The 22,845-nt window shown below is 35.5% G+C and overlaps 4 protein-coding genes across 4 annotated transcripts in view; 1 reads left to right on the top strand and 3 right to left on the bottom strand.

Moving 5' to 3' along the window:
• LOC131667934 (lymphocyte antigen 6C2) overlaps positions 1-8,878 on the bottom strand; it is an 82,330-nt gene extending 73,452 nt beyond the window's left edge. The window contains exon 1 of the mRNA XM_058941710.1: positions 8,544-8,878. Within this exon, the coding sequence (XP_058797693.1) occupies positions 8,544-8,751 (208 nt within the window). The 5' untranslated portion in view covers positions 8,752-8,878. The remainder of the gene's footprint in view (positions 1-8,543) is intronic.
• Positions 8,879-16,178: 7,300 nt separating this feature from the next.
• Positions 16,179-17,821, top strand: LOC131667944 (ubiquitin-like domain-containing CTD phosphatase 1). Its single transcript, XM_058941722.1, has 2 exons — positions 16,179-16,367; positions 16,745-17,821. Exons 1-2 carry the CDS (start codon positions 16,208-16,210, stop codon positions 17,584-17,586), a joined length of 1,002 nt encoding a protein of 333 aa, XP_058797705.1. The 5' UTR covers positions 16,179-16,207; the 3' UTR covers positions 17,587-17,821.
• A 956-nt stretch (positions 17,822-18,777) lies between these two features.
• Positions 18,778-20,304, bottom strand: LOC131667945 (transcriptional adapter 1-like). The gene is made up of 2 exons (XM_058941723.1): positions 20,085-20,304; positions 18,778-19,976 (listed from the first exon to the last, which is right to left on the bottom strand). The coding sequence occupies exon 2, from the start codon at positions 19,822-19,824 to the stop codon at positions 18,856-18,858; it is 969 nt and encodes a 322-aa protein (XP_058797706.1). The 5' UTR covers positions 19,825-19,976; positions 20,085-20,304; the 3' UTR covers positions 18,778-18,855.
• Positions 20,305-21,067: 763 nt separating this feature from the next.
• On the bottom strand, positions 21,068-22,502 carry LOC131667946 (tRNA pseudouridine synthase A). Its single transcript, XM_058941724.1, has one exon. The coding sequence runs from the start codon at positions 22,064-22,066 to the stop codon at positions 21,149-21,151; it is 918 nt and encodes a 305-aa protein (XP_058797707.1). The 5' UTR covers positions 22,067-22,502; the 3' UTR covers positions 21,068-21,148.
• Between the last annotated feature and the right edge of the window lie 343 nt (positions 22,503-22,845).

Raw genomic sequence — 22,845 nt, 5'->3', positions numbered from 1 at the left:
GTGATCGTGCGCTCCATGCGAATTTCAATAATTTGCACGACCAATTGTTGTTGTGCCAATTGGCTCGCTTCTCGACCGACGCCACACCGGGCGCAAAATACGTTTCCCCTACGGTATCCATCTTCGAATGTCGCTTCCAACAAAAAGCAGAGATTACTGCCAAGCTACACACGGGCTGCGCCGCAGATAATGCTCGTACGTATGCAAATAGTGCTCGTGCTCTCGTCGCGCTCGGATATTTATTCACGGTTGTCCGTCAGGCCTAGTAGTAGCGTAAATTCTGCTCATTAAACCTGGTTATTCGTCAATTACTCATATTTATTTACCCCCCCCCCCCCTTTCCGCCGCGGACACACACGCAGCGCGATGCTTCGTCATTTACTCTTAATTAATTGCGTATACAAGCTTCCAACTACATGCGAGCCTGAATACATCAAATATATCAGCGTAAACTTGACTTTATTTCAGGCAGCTCAGAGATGCGTCAAAGTTTGAGATGTCGACGAGTCTAAAATGAGCATAACGGTTGTCTTACTCGACAAATATTCGTTAATAGTATATTCTTATTAGGTACAGAAAAGCACTGTTTACCATAATCGCTTATTTCACAGAAAGACCTTTATACATCTAATGAGAACAAAAATTTTCAAGTCGAATTTCAAATAAATTATCAAGATGCGACTTTAAGAATAAAGAACTGAGACAAAAATTTAGGACTTTTAAGCTAAATACATAGCTTTCGTTTGTAGTGAGCTTTTTACTGTGGATTCGACGAATAATTTTTTTGGCGAGCGAGGGAGTCCGATAATTCTTCGGGTGGAACTGTGTACATTAGTCTTTTTTTACGCTAGCTAACTACTTTTTCTTTTCTGTCGAAAAAATATTAGTCTAACGTCTCGCCGCAACAGATCTATTTTGTCCGCAGTGATATTCCCGTAACATCGAAGAGTCAGACAGCAAGAACATTAGTAGTCATAAGAGAGAGAAAGAGAGAGAGAGAGAGAGAGAGAGAGAGAGAGAAGGTCATAAATTATAATTTGATGACTTTCATGACGATCGGGAACGCTTCGACTACGAAGCGATATAGCGCTGCGTGGACAGCGATCCTGTGGTCATTTATCATTCGGTTGAGCTCGAGACCCGCACAGCTAATTGCCGCAAGCTCCGATTTCGGACCGCGGTGGGCTTTACGAGTTTTGCTGCAGTAGTCACCTTTGACGTCCCTGACCCTCCCTCAAGAATTTTCCGCTCGGTTTCAGCTTAATCACCCAGCCAACCTATCGTCGGATATCGTTCGCTATCCAACTGATTTCGCTCGCTCTTTTCACATTTTCGGTGGACCGCACTATGCTATACGTGGGAGCACGGCGAAATCTCGTTACGCGATCGAACGCAATCGACTTTGGCCAACGCAATTCAGCTTTTCCAATTCATTTCTAATCTTTTAGCCGCGCAAATGAGCCGTCGTTTTACCACGAGCGATGTGAAAAAATTATGAAACCGGAAAAATGACGGTAAATGTCGATTTCTATATCTGCTAACTCAATCCGTGAGTCGTTTCGTTAATAAAGAAATCTCGGCGTGCATTAACTACAAGAGTTAATATTCCGTGAGCCACTGCTACCGTCGGCAGAATTACCAAGAGTCCCGTCGAGGAATCACGGCCAAATTGAATCTCTCTTTTTCTCTTGCTGTCGAAATAACGACGACAGCGAAAAAGCAGCTGGGAGAGAGAGCAAGGAGGCGAGCGAGCGAGTGCTCGTCGCAGCAGTGGCGTGCAAGGGCGGGCTGGCAAGAGATCGATAAGCTAATCGCGAATTGACGAAGCGCCAACTCTCGCCTTTACATTCGCCGGGCAATAATCGCAACTTTCGAAAGGATAGCCGGCGCGCCGGCAGCGCGAAAATGCATATTATCGGCTTTGCGGCTGGCGTCGGCGGCGGCAGTGGTGAAAAAGAGATCGATACTCCGCATTAGCGTAACAATCCTCGGGCCTCCCCCACCTTCTCTCTCCCTCGCACAGCGTAAACGCGCAAACGAACATTTTTTTCACTGCCTCTCGTTAGAAATCTAATGGTTCACGCTCTAATTAAGGCCAACTGCGAACGCACGAACCTGCTAATTGGGGCCGACGAACGACCACCGCCTTGCGCGACGAGACGACGAGTGAGTAATCAAATCGGGCCCTCACATCTACACATTTCATTCGCCCGCTTACTCGATCATTCGCTCCAGGCCGTTCTCGGCGCTGAGTTTGTTAATTAATATTTGTATGAGCTCGCCAGCTGTCTCGCGCGGCCCTTCGCTCGTCGACGCTACTGCTCATTGAAATTTATCTCGCCGAAGCCTAGCTAATTTTGCTCGCCATGCAACATTTCATCCACAACATATGCGTGCGCTGCCGGAACGAGTTTCCAACTCCAAATGAGCTGCAGGGCAACTCACTTCGATACTCTTCCGGATTATGATTTTCGCGTTGCCGAATCGTTCCTCGACAAACAGCTTTCGCGATTGCAACTGCAATTGGGGAGAAGGCCGATTAACAATGGTGTCGCGCGTGTCAGACTTAACGACCCGCGGGAATGTTGTTTATTGGATAAATCGCAAAATAAAGTGGCGACAATTAGCTGACTTGTCAATTGACACGTACGGTGTCTTGGTAAGTACGTGGAGTCATACGTAAACGACGATTGCTTCTTTGCGCACCGAGCACGAGAATACCTTCGCAAGTCGTGCTGCGTGCCGTTATGGTTACGACTCCAAATTGAAGCGAAAACAATTAAGTATGGCATTGCAGCGAATCGAAATTGAGGAAGCTTACGCGCGATGCAAATGCTTGTAATCGACTTGGCAATACAGGCAGACCTTGTGAATGATAAGATTACGTGCGCATTGCCGGAGAATGCTGAATATGCATACATTCGTAGTGGCGTAAAGCTGGAGGCGCGTCAAATCGCATGAATGCGACGCGCCATATTAGCATCAACAGTCGTAGCAGCTGGGCTAATAATAATGCGTAGAGCGAGCCCGAGAGAGGGGGAGGGGGGAGTAGCGGGCGCGCGAGAGCTGCCAAGAGGACTGCAATTAAAGCGAAATCGTTTTCCTCTCGGTGAAATAGCTTGGATTTTAAGCTCCGTTTGACGCTTGGCACACGTATTATACGCTTATGCGCGTGCGATCTTAATCCAGGAGAAAATCCCTATGTGTATATATATATATATATATATATATATACAGCAATAATAGCAAACACAAATGCTGCGCTGCGCATCGCGAGTTATCAAGGAATCTCGTAATCCATATGGCCTCTCCGGCGTCTTAGGGAATTGCAATCCGCATAAGCCCTCCTGCTTGCGCGCACTGTTACGTTTATGCGTTCGTAAATGACAACTACTTATAGACCAATCGATCCTCTGCTCCAGCCGTACATGGCGCGGTTTCCCCTTGAATCATGCAGATGCACACTGACATTTTGCCTGACAACTGCTTCTGCTGAATAACTGCCACGACTGTGATTTCTATATTTGTTCTGATGGATGTGTGGAAGCTTTCTTTGTTAAGCGATCTGCTAAAATGTCTTTTTTTCAATTTTGCGATTATTGGTAAATGTTCGAACGTAACGATTTTCTAATGTGATACTGGCAAAGTTGTACGCAAACTGTTGCGTATGAATATTATTTACTTTTAAACATTTTGCGAGAAGTTATGAAATGCCTCTTTGAATAACCGTTTCTTTGCACGGATGCAGATTGAATTTTATCAATTGCTGAGTATTCGTTGTATAAATAGAGAATTGCCGTCATTTCGGCGCACTTCGTTATTTCGTTGAATACATTCTAAAATGCAATTAGAGTCAATACATTTACAAACCAGCATATTGTTCGTTCATCCATTATCGGCTACTTACTAATGAATACTCTACAGTAGGTCATAATAGATAGCCTACAGCGTGTAAATTACTTTCAATGAGTATGGAAATCATTGTATAGTCATGTGCAAGTTATTAATGATAGCGTTAAATGATGGTCACAAGAAATATTCATCGATGTACCTAAATCGGATTCAAAATAATTCTTCTGGAATAAGAGGAGTTATATAATATTTTTCAAGAAGTTGATAATAATTGCAATAGATATTGCTTCATTAGAGTGAAAACTTTGTTTTCCCTTTTTTTGAAAATATTTTATTTGCGGCTATAAATTTTGGTTTTTTTTTGTCCTATTATACTTGAATCTAGTTTTTTCATAAGAACCTTTTACGTTCGATTAATTAAAAGTTACCTGATATAATTTTTATCAAAAATCAGAAAGAGACGAAAAGTCATATTTTTAGCAAGTCTGTCCGTGGGGACGCTTGTGTTATAATGTTCTCTTAATCAATATGACTTTTCTACGTGATGGGTATTTATAAATATTTGTTCATATATTAGAAAATTTTAAAAAGTAAATGGGAAAATTATTGCCAAATATGTGTATCGGTTAATATAAATTTTATAGCTATTGTTTAAAAACAATATTGTTTTATTAATGTGACCAGGTAGGAAATTCTTTAAAACTACTATACGCAAACTGCTGTAACTTTCAATTAAGAAACAGTTATATGACAAAAGATGACTTATTTTGAAGCCCATGAAAGTAACTTTCGAATGGATTGACGCACGATCAATTGGATGAAATCAATCTCGAGACATGATACTTCAAAGTAAACACTTTCCTTTCTTTAAGTATATTTTTGTATTATTTTATGCTTCAATTTTTGGTCTTGTTTTGGTAGAACCAAACCATTTGTATATGATTTATGAACAATTATATTGTATATAATCGATGAAAAGTTCTGAATAAACGACAAATTCATATTCACAGTTTTTTAATAAGATGAGATTGAAAAATTTTTTAAACGAAAATATATTGAATATAAATTTATATTTCAATAATTTGTCAAAACTGCATTCGTAAAACTTAATTTTCTAAATAATTAGATAGCAAAAGAAAGCATATCTAAATTTCAAATGTATATGTACACAAAATTATTTGATAACCTTTATAGGAATGACATTAATAAGAGTTAATTAATAAGAGTGTTTGCAAACCAATTGCGTTGTTCGTAAGAAAATAATTCTCGAGTAAACAGAAAATTATACTTGGTCCGTGAGAGAATTGGGTTTTTCGTTGCGAACGGTCCCCCCCCCCCCTGGCTGCCCTAGAATCGATCAATATATAAATGTAATCAATCAGTAACCGCCAAACTGCATTTTGTAGGTTCTCGCTCGCATTTTCTCGCCGGAATCGGCGATTGTCTGACCCGTTCCGCGAGTGCACTAGGAAACTGTAATACGTTGTAGCAGGCCAATGCAGTAGGACCGACGGGCTTGCGATAATACATTGATTGCGAGTGAAAACAGCCTGGTGCTAACTCACGCAGACTTGCTTTCATTGCCGCCTCATACTTTAGACATCGCCTCTCGCTCGTTCTAATTGCAATCGAACGATCCTTTGTCTAGTCAGGCGATCGTAACTATCGGCTCAATCGGATTTTGCCTTGAAACGCGCGCTATTGACCCTATCTCTTATCGGCGATGCAATGTTCACCGAATAACAATGTTATACACGCTTCGAAGAGATAATGATGTTGTGCGAGTAGGCGCTACTGTAAATATTGTTCGATGCGCGCCGCGCAGTTATTTTCAATGCTCGGGCGCGACTTGTATTAAATTATTAAAACCAGCGTATGTAGGTCAGTCGTGTGGCAAAGGTGTATGGACCACGCCATTCAGAGCAGGATGTTGCATTGTAGTCTGTATAAGCATGTAATATGAAAGAATAACACGTTGCTCGTATAAAAGAGCTGCAGGCAATATAACGAGGATTAAGCATCGAAATTTCAATCGGACACAAGTGAAAAAAATTCTGACTATCCGTCGTCTTTTTCGATAACGAGTCCATTCAAATGGCATTTTCAGAGGTGTGAGGAGAAAAAGAGGCAACAATTACACTTTTCGAGTGGGCCAATTGTCGGTGCAGTGCTCGCATTAAAATGTCACAAGGGCCGTCCAATCTCGAACAATAGGCCATCGCACTGGCCATTACAGAGGAGCAAAAGAGGAGGAGGAGGAGGAGAGCGCTAGAGAGTTGAAAATGTTTCCGCGCCATTTTCGAACGGCCACTAGCAAAACTTAAATAAAAGCCCGAAGCGAGCTCGCGATAAAACAGTCCATTGCAGTGTCTCGCGAGCACCTCGTACCGATAAAAGAGTCGTGCGGCGGCGTCGAAACTGACACGCTTCTTCCCGCGCGCGTTCGACTGGGACTCGAGGACTGCTGCTCCTGCATTATGCATCAGCCGAAATAATTGGAAGCAGCCAAACCTTTATGCTCTGGCCAAATGTTAATTTGATTTTCAAGTGAAATCTCTCGCTCTTTTTTCGCTGGTTAATTAAAAGGATATGCCGAAGAGCTATTTCCCAAATTAATATGCTCGTCTTTCACGCGGATTCACCGCTATATAGTCTTGACGGCTTTCATTATTCATGTGTCTTTGATTCAGTGCTGCGAAGAACATCAATTTCCAAATTACTTTCTTCCTTTTTGCTGACTATGAATGAATATATATATATATATATATATATATATATATAATCGAAGTTCACAAATGATAACCATTGGTAAACGGGTGAATTCTCGTAAATATCGTCAGAAACAGCTTGAAATGCTGTCTGGAAATTCGAAACTACTGGGATAGTGCATCGGCTTTATGCATTGAAGGTTTATACTTTGCGTCGCAATGTGCGGCCACCCTTACTTGATGAAGTTTTATGTTACCCGTCAGATAGTATATCTTTGTCAACGCGAACGAAGTCGATGTAAATTGCAAGGAATTCACAGCACCATGGATATGCCTGAATAATATTGTACTGCGTATACGCTAACATGGATCGTCTACATTTTGGCTGTCATTGTAAAAGTAGGAGACTGTAATGATATGTATACGTGGGCGAATAGCCAACAGAAATCATTCCTCTGGCATAAATGAAATATGTCTTGAGTACGATAAAAAGAAGAAATCGGAAGTTTAAACGTCAATAGGACACAGATGGAAAGATTCATTGTCGTGTTTGTGAAACTGGCGGCTGACCGAATTCGTACTATACTACTGACGATTATAAAACTAGGGCTATCGATACACGCGCTTCATTGTTTATTTTAGTTACTTTTAAAAATTCGTACTTAGCATTCTCATAACACAATTAAGGTACTGAAGCGTTCCAATGTGTACTGTTTTCTTATAGCACAATAGATATTGGAATGCGCGTCAGTTTACAGCTTTCTTCGATCATGTAAATTTGCATATCACATCTTTCTATGCTATGTTAGCAACAAAATTTAATATTTACGCAAATAAATTATATTTTGTAATCAAAGTTTTCAAAATTATGGGTATAAAAACCCGATTTTATTGACTGTTATTTGAATAGATAAATAAAAAATGCTTGAAAATAAACATTCGTCACTGTGTCTGATAAAATTTATAACATTTAAAAAATAGTTTTCCGAATTACCTATTTATTTATGAAACATCAAACTTTTTCTTTTAAAGTAAGTTCAAAACTTCTCTGAAACTTCAAGGGAATTGTCGTGAAAAATACTTCCAATAAGATATATAGATTTAATTTCCGAAGGAAACATTTGCTATTTTCTTTAATTTTTAATGACATTATATACCACTAAAGATAGAAAATGTAATTTACATCTAATATTGCTATGGCACACTTATAAGTTCGAATATTGTCACTGCAAAATATTTTATTATGTTTTATATTTATAAAGTTTTGATTGCGAATGAAAAATTAATAAGTATTCATATTTTTATAAAGATATTTTCTATAGAAAAGAAAGAAATTATTTTTATCATCTATTTTGCAAGAAAATTATATACCTATATTTTCATGAGGAATAATGAATTTAGTAATAACAGAAAATAAAGTCATAACGTTTATAAAAATTTCAGTCAATACACTCTGCGAAAGGTACGTTTCTCCGTGAGCTTAGTCACAAAGGCGTGCTACAAACCGAACTTTGCATACAACATTCAACAATTGAAAATATCAATATGCGACAAAAGTATCGTAGTACACTATCCAATTAACTATATTTATACAATTAAATTCAAATTCATTTGAATTTACCAATAGTTCCCATGTTTATTCTTCATAACAATAGAATAAAGCAGTCATAAGCATTGTATAGAAATAAATATTTGGAAAAAATAAATAGTACAATTTAATATTTAGGGTTCCAAAGATTGTCCTGGCACTAAAAAAATTAATTTACGACAACGTTTATTTTTTAATATTCCTCCCTTGAAATAGGAGGCTTACAAAAATATTTGACTAGCTACTTATGATATCGTGGCACTGTGATCGGTAGAACCGCAGAAAATAGCCATTTGTATAGATGAGAAAGATTATCCATTGACATTCTGCGCGCCTAATCAATTTATCGTCGAGAGATCGACAAGGTGAAGGAAATAATTAAATTGGTGACTTACCGACGCAAGCAAGGAGCGCGACGAGCAACAAGGGAAGAGCGTTGAAAACTGACGACGAAGTAGCACGAGCCATGCTTGATTTGATTGTTTGTTCGTTAAGCTGCACACTCCTCAGCGATACTCGGCGACACAGCAACTTTATTGCACAGAGATCGAGGCAAAGGTCACTGTTAAAATACAGTTGGCTGCGATCGTGACAACTGCACATCCGACTCGACAAATCTGTCGTGGGTAAGATCAAGATCGGCACGCTTTAAGAGTTGATGTAACGGCAACCGATTTCGCAATGGGATAGACAGCAAGGAATGTAGACCGCGAGCTTAACTTGGCGCACGTCGTCGACTGACTGACCCGTTGCCTGCCTGAGCGCTGCACCGACACACGGAGAGAGGGCGCGTGCCAGTAAAACGCGCGCCTCCACGAGGCTCCGCCTGCTGCTGCTGCTTACTTGCTTTGCTTGCTTGCGCACCACCCTCTCCCTCGCTCTCTCGCTCGCTCGCTTGCCTTTCTACATCGAGCTACACTAGAATATTTTCGGCTCTATAATGCTGCTGCTACTGCAACGATGAGTTGCAATGACGAATTTGTGGCCAATTGGGATCCGCGCTCGTGCGAGACACTGTTGTCCGATGACACTTCGTTTCGTTTCATCTGACGTCATCCCTTGTCGACGCCACCAGCTGCGATCGAGCACTTGCTCCAACAATAATTAGACACTTTACCATTTTCCCTTCTCCCTTCCATTCAAGCAAATGCTGTTCCGTTTCCTTACTCGCCAACTTTCCAGTTTGATCTCATTACCTTGTTCGAGCTATAATGAGCAGCAGATCAGCTCGCAATCAAATGCTGCTGTCACCTTCGAATAACTTTGTTTGAATTCAATACTCACAGTCTGCACATAATTATTCAAGCACTGTTGAATGTAACATTCACTGTTTATGCTTGCAAGAACGTTATCGCAGACCGAACTTAACGACTGATTGTAATCAATTAAAAATATTTTCGCACTCGACATGTTCCCTGTTTAAGAGAATACCACTTGCACGGAATCGTAAACTTCGTTCAAGGAATTTACATAACTTCAAACCGACAAACCTGTTACCTTTCAATATTAATGTTTCAGCCGGTACTTACAAGACTTGAAACTCCAAAGTATTCTAACCGCTTTCCCGCACGGAGAATCAGCGAAGACGCTCACAGAAACTCGATGAGAATCGATCGTAAATCTTATATACATAATTTCCATTGTAGGATTATTCTTGGCTATTTCATACAGCTCGTAATATCGAATTCACCAATATTATTCGAAGTTTGTATCCTTGTTACCTATATAAAGGTCAACATTTGTCAATAATTTTATACCAAAATGTTGATAAAAAACCGAGTTATCAACTGTACAAAAAATATGGGAAAAATTTCACTTTTAAAATATATAGGTAAACAGCTAAATTAGTTATTTATACGATTATTATACACAATTTTTTCAAAAAAACAATATTTTTTTCAAAAACATTTGCATCGTAATCGTTGTCATTTTTCACATAAAAAATCGTCGTAAAATTCGAATGCCCTCTATTAGGGTTAGCACAGTACCGTAATACAGCGAAGCGCGCGTCAGTCCTTCGGCCGTCCGCTGCTCATGCGATACATGTCCAACGCTGTACACGGCAAACACCTTTATCGAATAAATAATTTAATATTCTATCACTCTATAAGTATTTCTTTAAGCCTATGGGAAATTCTAGACTAAGTCGATATTCCTATAAAACTGCGAATATTTGTATTTCTTTAATCAGAGTCGTATGCATACACCACCTGTCTGTGCTCTTAGCATTGCATCTGCGAGAAGCAACATTTTGAAAGATTGTAGTTTCAAAATTTTTTACGTTCTCAAGTGTTACTTTTTATATAACTTATGAAATTAAAAAATGAAATGAAACTGAAAATTCTCCGTGTAAAAACTTTTTTCAAATTCATAATGCTATGAATTAAAAAAATGTTTTTAGCACCATTTGTTTTTCATAATAAATCTTTCAGAAACCTAGAAACTTCTAAAGGACTTTAAAAATGGACATTTTTATTTTCTAACAAAACTTTTTAATTTGGTCGCTTTATAAATATGCGTCCGTTTTCAGCCCGATCAAGCGCAGAGAGCAATTGTTAGATTATACAAAAAATTAGTTTAATTTATTTATTTATATATTATTTAATGAAATAATTATAAACAATAGAATATGAAATTAATTATTCGTTATTTACAGGCGTTTGCCGCGTACAACATTGGACATGTACCGCACGAGCGCAACGGGCGGCTGAACAGCTAGCACGCGGTTCGCTTGATTTAGGCGCTGTGTTCATATTAATAGTGGGTACTCAGTTTTCACAACAGTTTCTTATGTATTAAATAAAAAGGAAGGGTGCAAAATTTTTGGAAAATTATATTCGTTTTTGAGATATTGTCGATTTTTTCTAAGTCTATCCGCGTCTATTAAAAAAAATTCATATTAATATCTTTATTTTTCTATGAGAAATCAAATTGAGATGAGAAACAAAAAAAAATCCCATATTTTTTGAACAGTTGATAACTCGGTCTCTTATCAGTCATTTTGGTATAAAACTGTTGATAGCATGACTATCTCATAATAATAACTCTGACATATGTATGTAATGCATACAGGGATTATCGATTCCTTTCTTGTGAAATTCAAGTATTTTATGACTATTTAAACTTTGAACTTCAATTTGTTGAATTGACTTGGTTATCGGGATACAACAATTTGTTGAAAAGTAATATAAAAAATAAAGATGGGAAAAAATGATAACTTTGTTGAACTGTCGACCGGAAAAATGATAAATTAGAAGTATTTCTAAGTGTATATGGATAAGTATTAGTGTACGCTGATGATCGTCGATAGTTTCTTACTTGTGAAGTTTATTACTTAATCGCTACTTTAATGACAGATATTCATTACAATAAGAAGCCTATTTTTCACATTCCATGTCAAGCGGAAATCTTGTAAGGAAATGGCTTGCTGTTTTGATATCAGTTGATCCTAGACTTCACTTTAACTTAAGCCCTATACCCTTACCCTCGTTAACTAGATGATCCTCTTCATTTGTTTTCTTTCTTCTGACTATAGGGGACGAAGAGTAGCAGTTCGTTTTCTTCTTCTCACATTAACCAAAAAATTGATGATTCAAACTGTTATTACTTCGAGAGCTGGTAATTGGACTTTATAAGTATCAAAAAATTGTAAAATGAAAATCAAATGCTTTACATTAAAGTTTCTATGGTATTTCGTGAAAAATTATTCCAATATAAAAAAATCTTTTAGGCAATTTCATCGCATAGAACTGTATCAACGAGAGGGCCCATTGATCAAAATATAGTAAAAAATACTGAAAATTATTTTTCAAATTTCAATTATTCACATGACTATCTTCACCCTAATTGTGTAATTGAATTTTGGAAAGAAGTCAATTCCACTATGAAAAATGAATTTATAAAATATGTGATCGTGTAATAGACGTATAATAACTCTTTCACTATTTCAAAGTATATTATTAAATTATTCTTTAAGAAATATCGGTATCTGTAAGTTTATTCTAACGATCAAATTCTACGTGAATTCTATCATACAAGAAGTATATTAGACTTTCGAAATGTTTTAATTTAGAGTTCAGAAATACCTTTCGTTGTTTTGTTACTGAGCTATAAAAAGCAGCATTCTAAAAAATTCGTATGATTTTATAATAAAGCTGTTGACAATGAAACTGCATTAAGAATAATTTTCTGTCAAATTTCGACTCGATTCATTTCAATCTTATTTGAACTTACCTAGAAATCTTAAGCTGATTTGAGCTTTACGAAGCATTGAAGCTTCCGATATTCAGATGATGTCGAACTTCCAAAATTGCGATCAAATTAGCCCGTATAAACTTTTGGTAAACTGTTGAATTCAATCATAAGACCAAATTTAATTTAAAAATTCCTATCCATTGAATAATATTTGAGCATGAAGTGGTGTAAGCATACTTTAGTGCAGAGTTCTCAAAAGGTAGGAAAAGCTCGAGCATCTTTGGGACTTGGATGCTCTGCAAATGTGTATTTGAAACGTACCAACTTTCGTATTTTTAATTGTTTTCACGTACCAGCATTACTACGAGGAGGTGGTGGTAGCTTTGCCGTGTGAGTTAAGCAAAACAACGCGGGGAGCGAAGCAAGGGAGACCGGGTAGAGGCGTCTAGCCGCACACCGGTACGCACGTGGGAAGCCGTACTGCTGCGGCTCATAAAGGACGCGAATCGCAGTAAAACCATGTGTGCACTCGCGGCTCTCTACACGCCTACACGTAAATACTCATTATACGCGTCGCTTGAACGCAAAACCTCTAATTACATCCGGTTGGATGCTTGAAGCTTACTAGCGATATTCGCTGCAGTTATTGTTGCCGGCGCCGATTCGCCGGGTACAGATCGCCGTCGACTTTCTTCGTTTCACTTAAGGCTTTCTTGTCAGAATTGATCAATCTCATTTCAGATATCGCGGCTCAAACATCGAGTTAAGCCTGTACAGTTGTCAACTTAAAGCTAACGACGCGGCCTCGAATCTTTCAATGATGTTTTCATGATCGCATTGGAAAAATATCTGCTCGATTGACTGGAGTCGTGCGTACGGTACAGTCAGGTGAAATCAGCGAGGCGCTTCATAAAATATCGGGAAAGACAATCGACGTAACAATCTGCACGCGAGGAAGTTCATCAGGCGTAATGATTAATTGGGACGGATTGTCCAGCGACGGTGGCGACGATGGTTCCGGTAATTGAGACAATAACTTTTTAGCGGGCACGTGCTGCTATAGGGAGAACGGAGAGCTGGCTCTATTATGAAAGTTCGCAGTCGTCGTCCTTTCTCGCACCCGAGCCACCTCTCTGCGCGAAGTTCAATGAGACAAGTTCGCGCAGAGAGCGGCCTCATTTCCAGCAGGCCGTCGCGCGCTGCCTCTCTCTCTCTCTCTCGCACACCTACATCAGAAGTGATTTGCTCTCTCTCTCTCTCTCTCTCTCTCTCTCTCTCTCTCTCTCTCTCTCTCTCATTCTCTCTCTCTCTCTCTCTCTCTCATTCTCTCTCTCTCTCCTCTCTCTCTCTCATTCTCTCTCTCTCTCTCTCTCCTCTCTCATTCTCTCTCTCTCTCTCTCTCTCTCATTCTCTCTCTCTCTCTCTCTCTCTCTCTCTCTCTCTCTCTCTCTCTCATTCTCTCTCTCTCTCTCTCTCTCTCATTCTCTCTCTCTCTCTCTCTCATTCTCTCTCTCTCTCTCTCTCTCTCTCTCTCATTCTCTCTCTCTCTCTCTCTCTCTCATTCTCTCTCTCTCTCTCTCTCTCTCTCTCTCTGTCGACCACCTCGCTAAGTGGCTCGCTCATATGACTCTAGCAAACCTGATCGAACTTTTACTTGTGAATTCTCTAATGGAAATTTCACCCAAGTTTACCGGCGTGTGCTGTGTCCGTGCTAATGATTTTAGTAATAATTTGTCCTTTTAATAACAACTAATCTTATTTCAACAAGTTATTTGAAAATTTTCGGTCATATATATTGTCTTTATGTAGTATGTATAACGAAAAAATGAATTATTGTTTTTGTACATATGTCGATCATTGAGGGAAGGAAAGAACAATGCTCACTACAATATGAAAACATAAAACACAATTCTACCGATTTAAATTGACTACTATTACGAAGAGAAACTTGGAATGAATTACATATCTAGAGCGATTCAAGTTTTCAAAAAATTGAGTAAAAGTTATTCAACTTGGCTGGCATTTAGGTAAAAGTCGATTCCATATCTCACCGTGCAAATTGGCTAAATATTTTACGGGAAAATAAAATACGAACAATAATCAATGGAATTTGAAAATTCCAACGACCAGCTTTAATTGTCTTACTCAATTATACACCCCAAATTTCTAAAGCTATTCTTTAAATCCGTATAGACATTAAATTATTCTATAAATTGTCGTGCGACAATCAGGAAAGATTCCCTATTTCAATTAAAAGAATGAAAGAAGCAGCGAAGGATGGGGATTTTGTAATAAGGTAAGGGCTAAGCTATCTTTGCTTTTAAAATCCCACTCTCCAATTTTCAATTTCGCTTTTTCTTCTTTCTATACTTTGTTTTTTTTTTTATTTTTTTGGTTTTCCATCAATTTCTCTTTATCGTTCTCTAAAATTACATACCTTTTTACTAGTTACAAGAAACGTCTATTGTAACTGTCATATTAGTCTGTATAGTGTATCTCGTCGTATTCATTCATATAACTATATATATATCGTTAGTTTAACTTGATATTGTCCAAACTTACATGGTGAGTATCAGGTTATCGGATTAACGATTTTCCTAAAATTTGGAGAAATCCTCTATGGTAGCTTACAGTGTATGAAATAATGTTAAAACCATCTTATAATAGGCCTTCCATCTATAGGCAATAATAAGAAAAAACTCTAAAATTAAGACTTATTCCTTTTGCCCGTGTCTTGAGCTAAACTGTACTTACTATAATTTAAAAAAATTGATACGAAATGTAGAAATCAAAACTCTTTAATTTAATCTTTTGTGATCAAAAATAACGCTGATTTCAACGCAAATGACATCAATCAATAATCATCATCAAAATCTGACTTTATAGACGATATATAAATAACGTTAATTTTAATCTTTTTTCTGACTTACCTATTAAGTAGACTACAGTCGACCTAAACTACGTTCACGTGACACACTGTAGTGGTACACCAAGTACTTTTACGCATTAGTCTTGGTTTCCTATAGTCATTAGCATGTAAACACGCACCTCCCGTCCACTTTAAAACTTAATTTCCAACTTACTGAACCACCATTCAATATGACGCAACTGTTGTCAATTAAAAAAAATTAGGTACAAAAGATAAAACAATGTCGTTATTTACAATGCACCTTCAAGTAAACGACTTTTATTATGACATTTGATCAGGGATACTTGAATCGGAAAACATTCATTTTGGTCGTACAAGACATATTGAAGCTCTTGATTACTACTGTATATATTACTTTCACGAATTATTACAAATAGATTTCAGATGAAGTAATACGCAAAAGAAGACAATATCAATTGTTAATGAACATTAGATTAAATCACCTAAAAACTTTCTTACTAATATTCATAAGCATCGTCCATCATTATATACTTAAATAAAAAGAGCAAAAAAATTCGGAAGTTTTAGCAGATATCAAAATTTTGCGATTCTATATAGACTTCGTTAAAATAATTTTATAATTAATTGATACAAAATTATTAAAAAAAATAATAGCAAGAAAAATTATTTTTGGAAAAAATATGAAGACATTTAAATTATTATCACATAATATATTCGGATAATTTAAGAGTAGAAGTTTAATTAAAACAGATTAAAAAAAGAGTAAATAAAGCAACATGTAACAGCAGGTTTTCAAATTTAGATATATGTAATAATATGGTTGTTTCGTGCAGAAGTAGAGGCAGCACCACCTGGCAGTGGCCTGCGAGTAATAAATATAAAAGTCACGGAAGTAATCTACTTTACCAACATTAACAACGAAGCGTCTTTAGAGTGATCATATCATTCAATAGTGTTGTTCTCGTTGACAAGATAATGACGAATGAAATAAAAATCACTGTGAAATGGAGCGGCGAAGAATATCCTATCACAGATATCGAGGAAAATGATACAGTTCTTTCCTTGAAAGAAAAGATTGAAAATTTGACCGGTGTTAGACCAGAAAGGCAAAAATTACTTAATCTCAAATTTAAAGGTTATATTTTGCATCTAGTATTTGCAAATTTATTTATTCCGAGATATTCTCAAATAATTACATTATATACATATATTTTTATCATTATTATATAAATAATTTATCATATTAGCTTAACTATTTACATTGTTTAAATGAACGTTTTTCTTGTTTTATTGTTATATGAACGTTATTTTTTTTGTCGATTTTGCATCATAAGCTTTACAACTCCTCGAAATGTTTACTTACTTATTTTGATTGTAAAATTTTTCAATTTTGTTTCAATTAATACAATCTAAATTTATTCAGTATTCTAAATTGAATGCAAAATTTTTAGACAGAGAAAATAATTTTCTAATAAAATTTTTGATTTCATTTTTAGAAATTTATGATTTTAGGAAAAGCTGCACAAGACTGTGATATAATAAGTAAATTAGGATTGAAACCTGGATTCAAACTCATGATGATGGGTTCTCGAGAAGAAGATATTGCAGAAGCAAGTCAAGCACCAGAAAATATGCCTGATGTTATCAATGATTTAGATATTGAAGAAGAAGAAGTAGAAATTGAGAAAGCTGAAATTTATTTAGCCAAAATTCAGAAAAGAATTGAAACTTATGAAATCATAGAATTGAATCCATTGCGAGAAGGCAAAAAGTTATTGGTACTTGACATTGATTATACACTTTTTGATCATAGATCTGTAGCAGAGACAGGACTTGAATTAATGCGACCTTTTTTACATGAATTTTTGACAAGTGCTTATAAAAACTATGACATAGTAATTTGGTCTGCTACAAGCATGAAGTGGATTAATGAGAAAATGAAACTTTTAGGAGTTTCAACTCATCCAGATTACAAGATAGCTTTTCATTTAGATTCATTAGCCATGATTTCTGTACATACTCGAAAATATGGTGTTGTTGATGTCAAACCCTTAGGAGTTATATGGGGAAAGTACAAACAGTTTTCTGCTAAAAACACAATTATGTTTGACGATATAAGGAGGAATTTTATTATGAATCCTCAATCAGGACTTAGAATAAGAGCTTTTCGTCAAGCTCATTTAAATAGACATAAAGACACAGAATTACTCAAATTGGCAAAATATTTAGAACTCATTGCACAGTTAGATGACTTTCAAGTTCTCAATCACAGAAAATGGGAAGAATACAGATCAAAAAAAAGCAAAAGTAGCAGAAGAACTGATAATGAAGAAGCCCATCCTCATCAAGCATAAGTCTGATTATTTCTCAAATCATATTTTAGAATAATCTAATTTTTTCACGTATAATTTATTATAACTATTGAGTATAATGAAAATTTCATGAGACTTCTTTAAACATTAATTTTTCCAAACAGATACAAGAGTTTATGTTTGTGTGAAATACCAGTATTTTTTATATACAGAATTATATTCTTAATTCTAAATTAGACATCTATACATTGATTAAATTTGTTAATGCAACTTTCAATTTTGCTTCCAGTATTTTTTATATACAGAATTATATTCTTAATTCTAAATTAGACATCTATACATTGATTAAATTTGTTAATGCAACTTTCAATTTTGCTTTTATTCTTTATCCATTCATAATTTTCCATTTAATTTTGTTCATAATTAACTAAAAATAATTAAGCAACTTGCAATTTTATTACTATTATTTCTCAAAGTATTTCATGCTAGAACACCATCAAAGTCCATTCTACTAATTTTACGTTAACGATAGTATGGATAATTAAATTTATTTACAAAATATATATATTATTAAAACAAAATTAATTAACTGGAGTAAAAGTTTAATTCCTATCAAAGGACTATTTTTAATTATAAAATATTGTTTTAATATTTTATCAAATCAAAATTTTCTAAAAATTATTTTTTATAATTTTTAGTTTGGTCACCTTGAATTAAAAAAAAAGTAAAAGTGACTTGTTATGTAATTATTATAAGTTTTGTATTTTAAATGTTAAAATTAGATCAGTGTAGTTTTGGCATGTTCATCCTTTTGTAATCATGAACATGTACTGAATACATTTTCTTAATATTTTCACTTATGTATGTTCATAGCTAAATATTGTTGATTAATGATAAAATAGACTGTTGTCCAAATTAATATCTTGAACTGTTGTAAATAAAAAAGTACCTCATATATATCTTATGTAAAATAATAAAATATATTTGACACAACATAATAGACTTTATTAGTTACATCTATATGAAATAACTAAAATTCTAAAAATAAATGGATATTTTATCACCATAAAGAATGATAATGTATACTTTTATGAATCTAATTATTTAATGAAATGGTTTTCTATTAATTACAAGGAATCATCTGAAGAGTTTCTTAAACTTTTAAACTATAGAAAAACATGAACTATATAAAAATAAAATAGTTAATTTTTTTATAAAAGATAACATTTTTTATTAAATAAAAATACAATACTTTGATGGTTTTAATCTTTACATTAAACTAACGCATTCAATTTACAAGAGCCCCCTTAATTACATTAACATTTTTTGCGCCTCTATTTCTTCTCTTGAAGGATGTGTATTATAGGTAAACAGTCGTTCCTGATTTGTAGCATATATTGTATGATTATTCACAAGATTTTTGTATATACGTAAAGTTTGTTGTAAATCAGCTATGCTAACAGCAGAAGAAACTGGAACTAAAGTTTGCGTAGAACAAGCCAAAGCAAAAGCTGTTGCTTGTTCAGCATCTTCTATACATCGTCTAGGACATGGCATTTGGCCAGCAGGTTCTGCAATGACTGTTGGATATGTATATCTAGCTTCTTTAATTATAAATGATGTATTCCTCTTCCATGAACTTGGTACAGCTTCCCCAATGTTGTAAATAAAAGACTCATCACGAACACTGAAACCTTTTCTACGGGTAAGCATAGCTGTAAGAATATTTTTCAAAAAAATTTGAGTTGCAGCTATGATAATGTGTGCAGTGTTATCTTCGGCACCATCCATGTTATTCTCCCAAGCAGCTAACATCAATCTAGCCAACACAAAAGTTCTATCTGGTAGCACTAATTCTTGTGCACTAGAACGATTAGCACCAGTGGGTTCATCACCTCCCAGAGAAGAAGCTCGACTTAAAACTTCTGCATACACATCTGCTGGTTCAAAGTTAGTTTTGTCTGACTTGTATTTTCTTTTTAATCGCAGCCTTTTATCCTTTGAGTTTTGTGAATTACTCTGAGTACTATTGAGTTTGCTCATTCTCAGTGGAGCTGCAGCACCGAGGCCTCTTACTTTATTGAACAAACACAAAAGAAAGTCATTATGCAAGTGTACTTGATCCTCAGTCATTACACTTCTGGCTGCCTTATCAAATTCTTCTTTCGTTGTTTTCATTTGAAACCACAGCTTCATTTTTTCGAAATAAAATTTGGTATTTTCACCGAGTGAAGCGACAAGCGTTTTTCTTGCCACATTTAGATCTTTTGAAGTCGTCATTAGTACTATTTACAATCTCAACGTGTCAATGCGTTAGTCCATACCTATACTAAGGCTGATATAACCGCAATCAGATCATCACATGAGCGAAATCCGTGGAAAATCCAACTTGGCGGTCTGCAGCCAATGCACGGTGTATGTGTATTAAATGACTGAGAAAGAAAATATTCTGTTCATAAAATCAACAAATATATAGAATTGCGTCAGCTCAAGCGTAAGCGAAGCACAACTTTCAATTATAAAAATGATATATATAATACCTGTCTGTTATATATTAATTAGCAACCCGCGAAGTTCAAAATTTAAAGTATTTTCATAAAGATTGATTTCAGCATGGATGGGATCAAATGGTTTTTTCTGGCAAAGTTGCGTGGGCATAATTACTTACCAAAATAATCCCTTAACCTAATCTCATTTAGGTACTATCGATTTTTAATCGTTGAAAAGAATTTGGATTTTGAACTTCGCGGATCGCGAATTAATGTCCGGATGAAAGAGTGTGTTTAAAAAATCTTACAGAAAAAGCACCGCGTGAACCTGACGATAACATTGATAACACTAATATAAAAATTACCCTAAATTATGAATTTTGAAGTAGATTATGTAAATCTTATTCAAAACTTTTCCTTTTTTGTGTAAATAACTAAAATCGACTAGTTTTATGAGTCTTAACTAAAATCGATTACAATATTTCGCGTTCCGTTGCATCCACTAATTGTTGGTAAAGTGCAGTTTTTTTTCTTTTCTGTAACGTTTTGTCTTATGCTACGTTAATAAAGTTCGGACTTTAAGATATATTTCTAAATCTCATTTCCGAGAGCAAGCAAGAAGTTGACACGTAGTATTAGATGCCTGATATGATCGAAACAGTCGTTGGTGGTTGGTGTATTTCAAAATTGCTATTGACTCAATCATCGAACAGCAAATTAATTTATGAACTTTAATGGAATCAGATAACTTTGTAAAACAACAATAATTATAAAAATTGTTCAATAGTTTGAAATATCGCTTGTTTACAATGATCTATGAAAAATAATTATAAAAGAATGTTTTCAAATTTCCATAAAAATACCTTATTCCAAATAAAAAATACTTTAAACTGATTTTAAATTATTTTTATTGCAAGTATAGAAATTATTATTTTTTTTTTAATTAATGATTTAAAAGAAACAACAATCAGGTTTTTATGGTGAATAATTCTTTAAAAATGATTATAATTTAAAGTGATTTGTAGTAAGCTTAATTTATTTTTAAATTCATACAGTAATATAGCTTTATACATGTTTATGACAATAGTCTATTTGCAAAATCTCTTACTATACTTTCAATTTAACGGTTTAATTAAGTTCTCATCGTAGTCCACATTCATAAGATAAAGTCCATGAGGGAATGCTGGTGTAATTCGAGTATTCCAATTATGATGAGAAGGAACTTGTAGCATAGTTATTATATCTTTTTCTGTGACACGACTAGCTGCAAGAGAAATCAGAGCTCCAACTATACGTCTAATTTGATTGTATAAAAATGATGTTGATTTGAAAATAATGTGGTAATAGTTGAAATTCATTGATAGTGGATCAAATGGCATAAGAGCAGATGCTGTCTCCATAGTAACATCTAACGTTCTTACAAAACACCTCTTGTGTTCATCTTCTTTGTGATTTTTGGATCGAATAGAGTATGAACTAAATGTTTTAAAGTCTTTTGTCCCTCGAAACAACTCTATACCACTAAACATTTTATCTATATCAAATTCAGGTAAGTGCAAATGTAAAGTCCTGCCAAATTCAGCTAATGGAATTTTGTGATCACCTGGATTTTTTGAAATCATAAATCTATACATATATGTTCTTAACTTTGCTGAAAATCTTGCGTGAAACTCTGGACTGACTTCATGAAAAGAATAAATTCTAATTTCATGACCACTTTTTATTAAATGTCTATTCATCATTTGTACAGCAATATTCCTATCTACATAATTAACAGAAGGTTTTAGATCTAAATCTACATGACCTGTTGTACACAAAGCATGAACTCCAGCATCAGTTCTCCCAGCTAAGACCAAACTTGGTTTGGTGAGACAGAGTTTTTTCAAATGATACATTGAGGCTTCTGTAGCTCCTTGTATAGAATCGACATCGTGTATATTAAAAGTAGCATGTTTTTGCGAACCTCTGTAATTGGTACCTATATAAGATAATCGTATCAAATGTCTCCTAATATTCGTACTTGTGTTGCTCATTGTGACTTTACATTCGTAGGATTCAATGAATCGTATTTATTATTATAGTCACGTGTACTGACGGGGGATTTTAATCGATATATAATAATCGCTCAATTATTTTCGTAAATAATCGATTATCGAGTCGATTATTTGAGCCACCGATTGATCGTAGCTCGATTCATTTTTAACTCGTAATCGAAATTGAAGTAAAACTGCGCTTGCGCGATAAAAATTTTGAATTTTTTAGTTTCGGAAGACTGGTAAATTAAATCCCACCTCGGTAACATTAAAAAATAAAAATTTTCAATTAATTGGCAGAAATATTGGCATAATTATGAATAATTACTTTGTATATAATTCTTTTTTCTAATCAACTGTGTTTACATGTTCCGACCCAGACATATCACAACGCTACTGCCAGATTGCTTTTAACTATTGTTAGTACAGAATTGGACTGTGGCAAAATACCGCGCGGTTTTCTGACCCTCGGATCTTATCTGGAGGGAGCCTAATGGCAATTACAATGGGTTTCACCCACATGTACACACACTCTCACCGTCCTGGGTGGCGCGCACAGCGGCACACGCTCAAGACATCACCAGTAAAAAGTAGACATTCGTCTTCCGACCCTCCTAATCTCTGCTCTCTACCGACTTAGGGAGTGTCCACACGGAATCCCTCTTCCTTCCCGACCCCGGGGCCGTCACCGTCCGAGTTTTTGTAGACGAACTCGATCTCTATAATTTTGAATTCATAAATTAAGATGCGTATCTCACATTCATTATAAAACTTACCAC

This window comes from Phymastichus coffea, unplaced genomic scaffold (assembly GCF_024137745.1).
Source record: "Phymastichus coffea isolate CEN01 unplaced genomic scaffold, Cenicafe_Pcof_1.1 PCOF00072, whole genome shotgun sequence".
NCBI classification, from domain to species: Eukaryota; Metazoa; Arthropoda; class Insecta; order Hymenoptera; family Eulophidae; genus Phymastichus; species Phymastichus coffea.
This window is presented reverse-complemented; position numbering and strand designations above follow the sequence as displayed.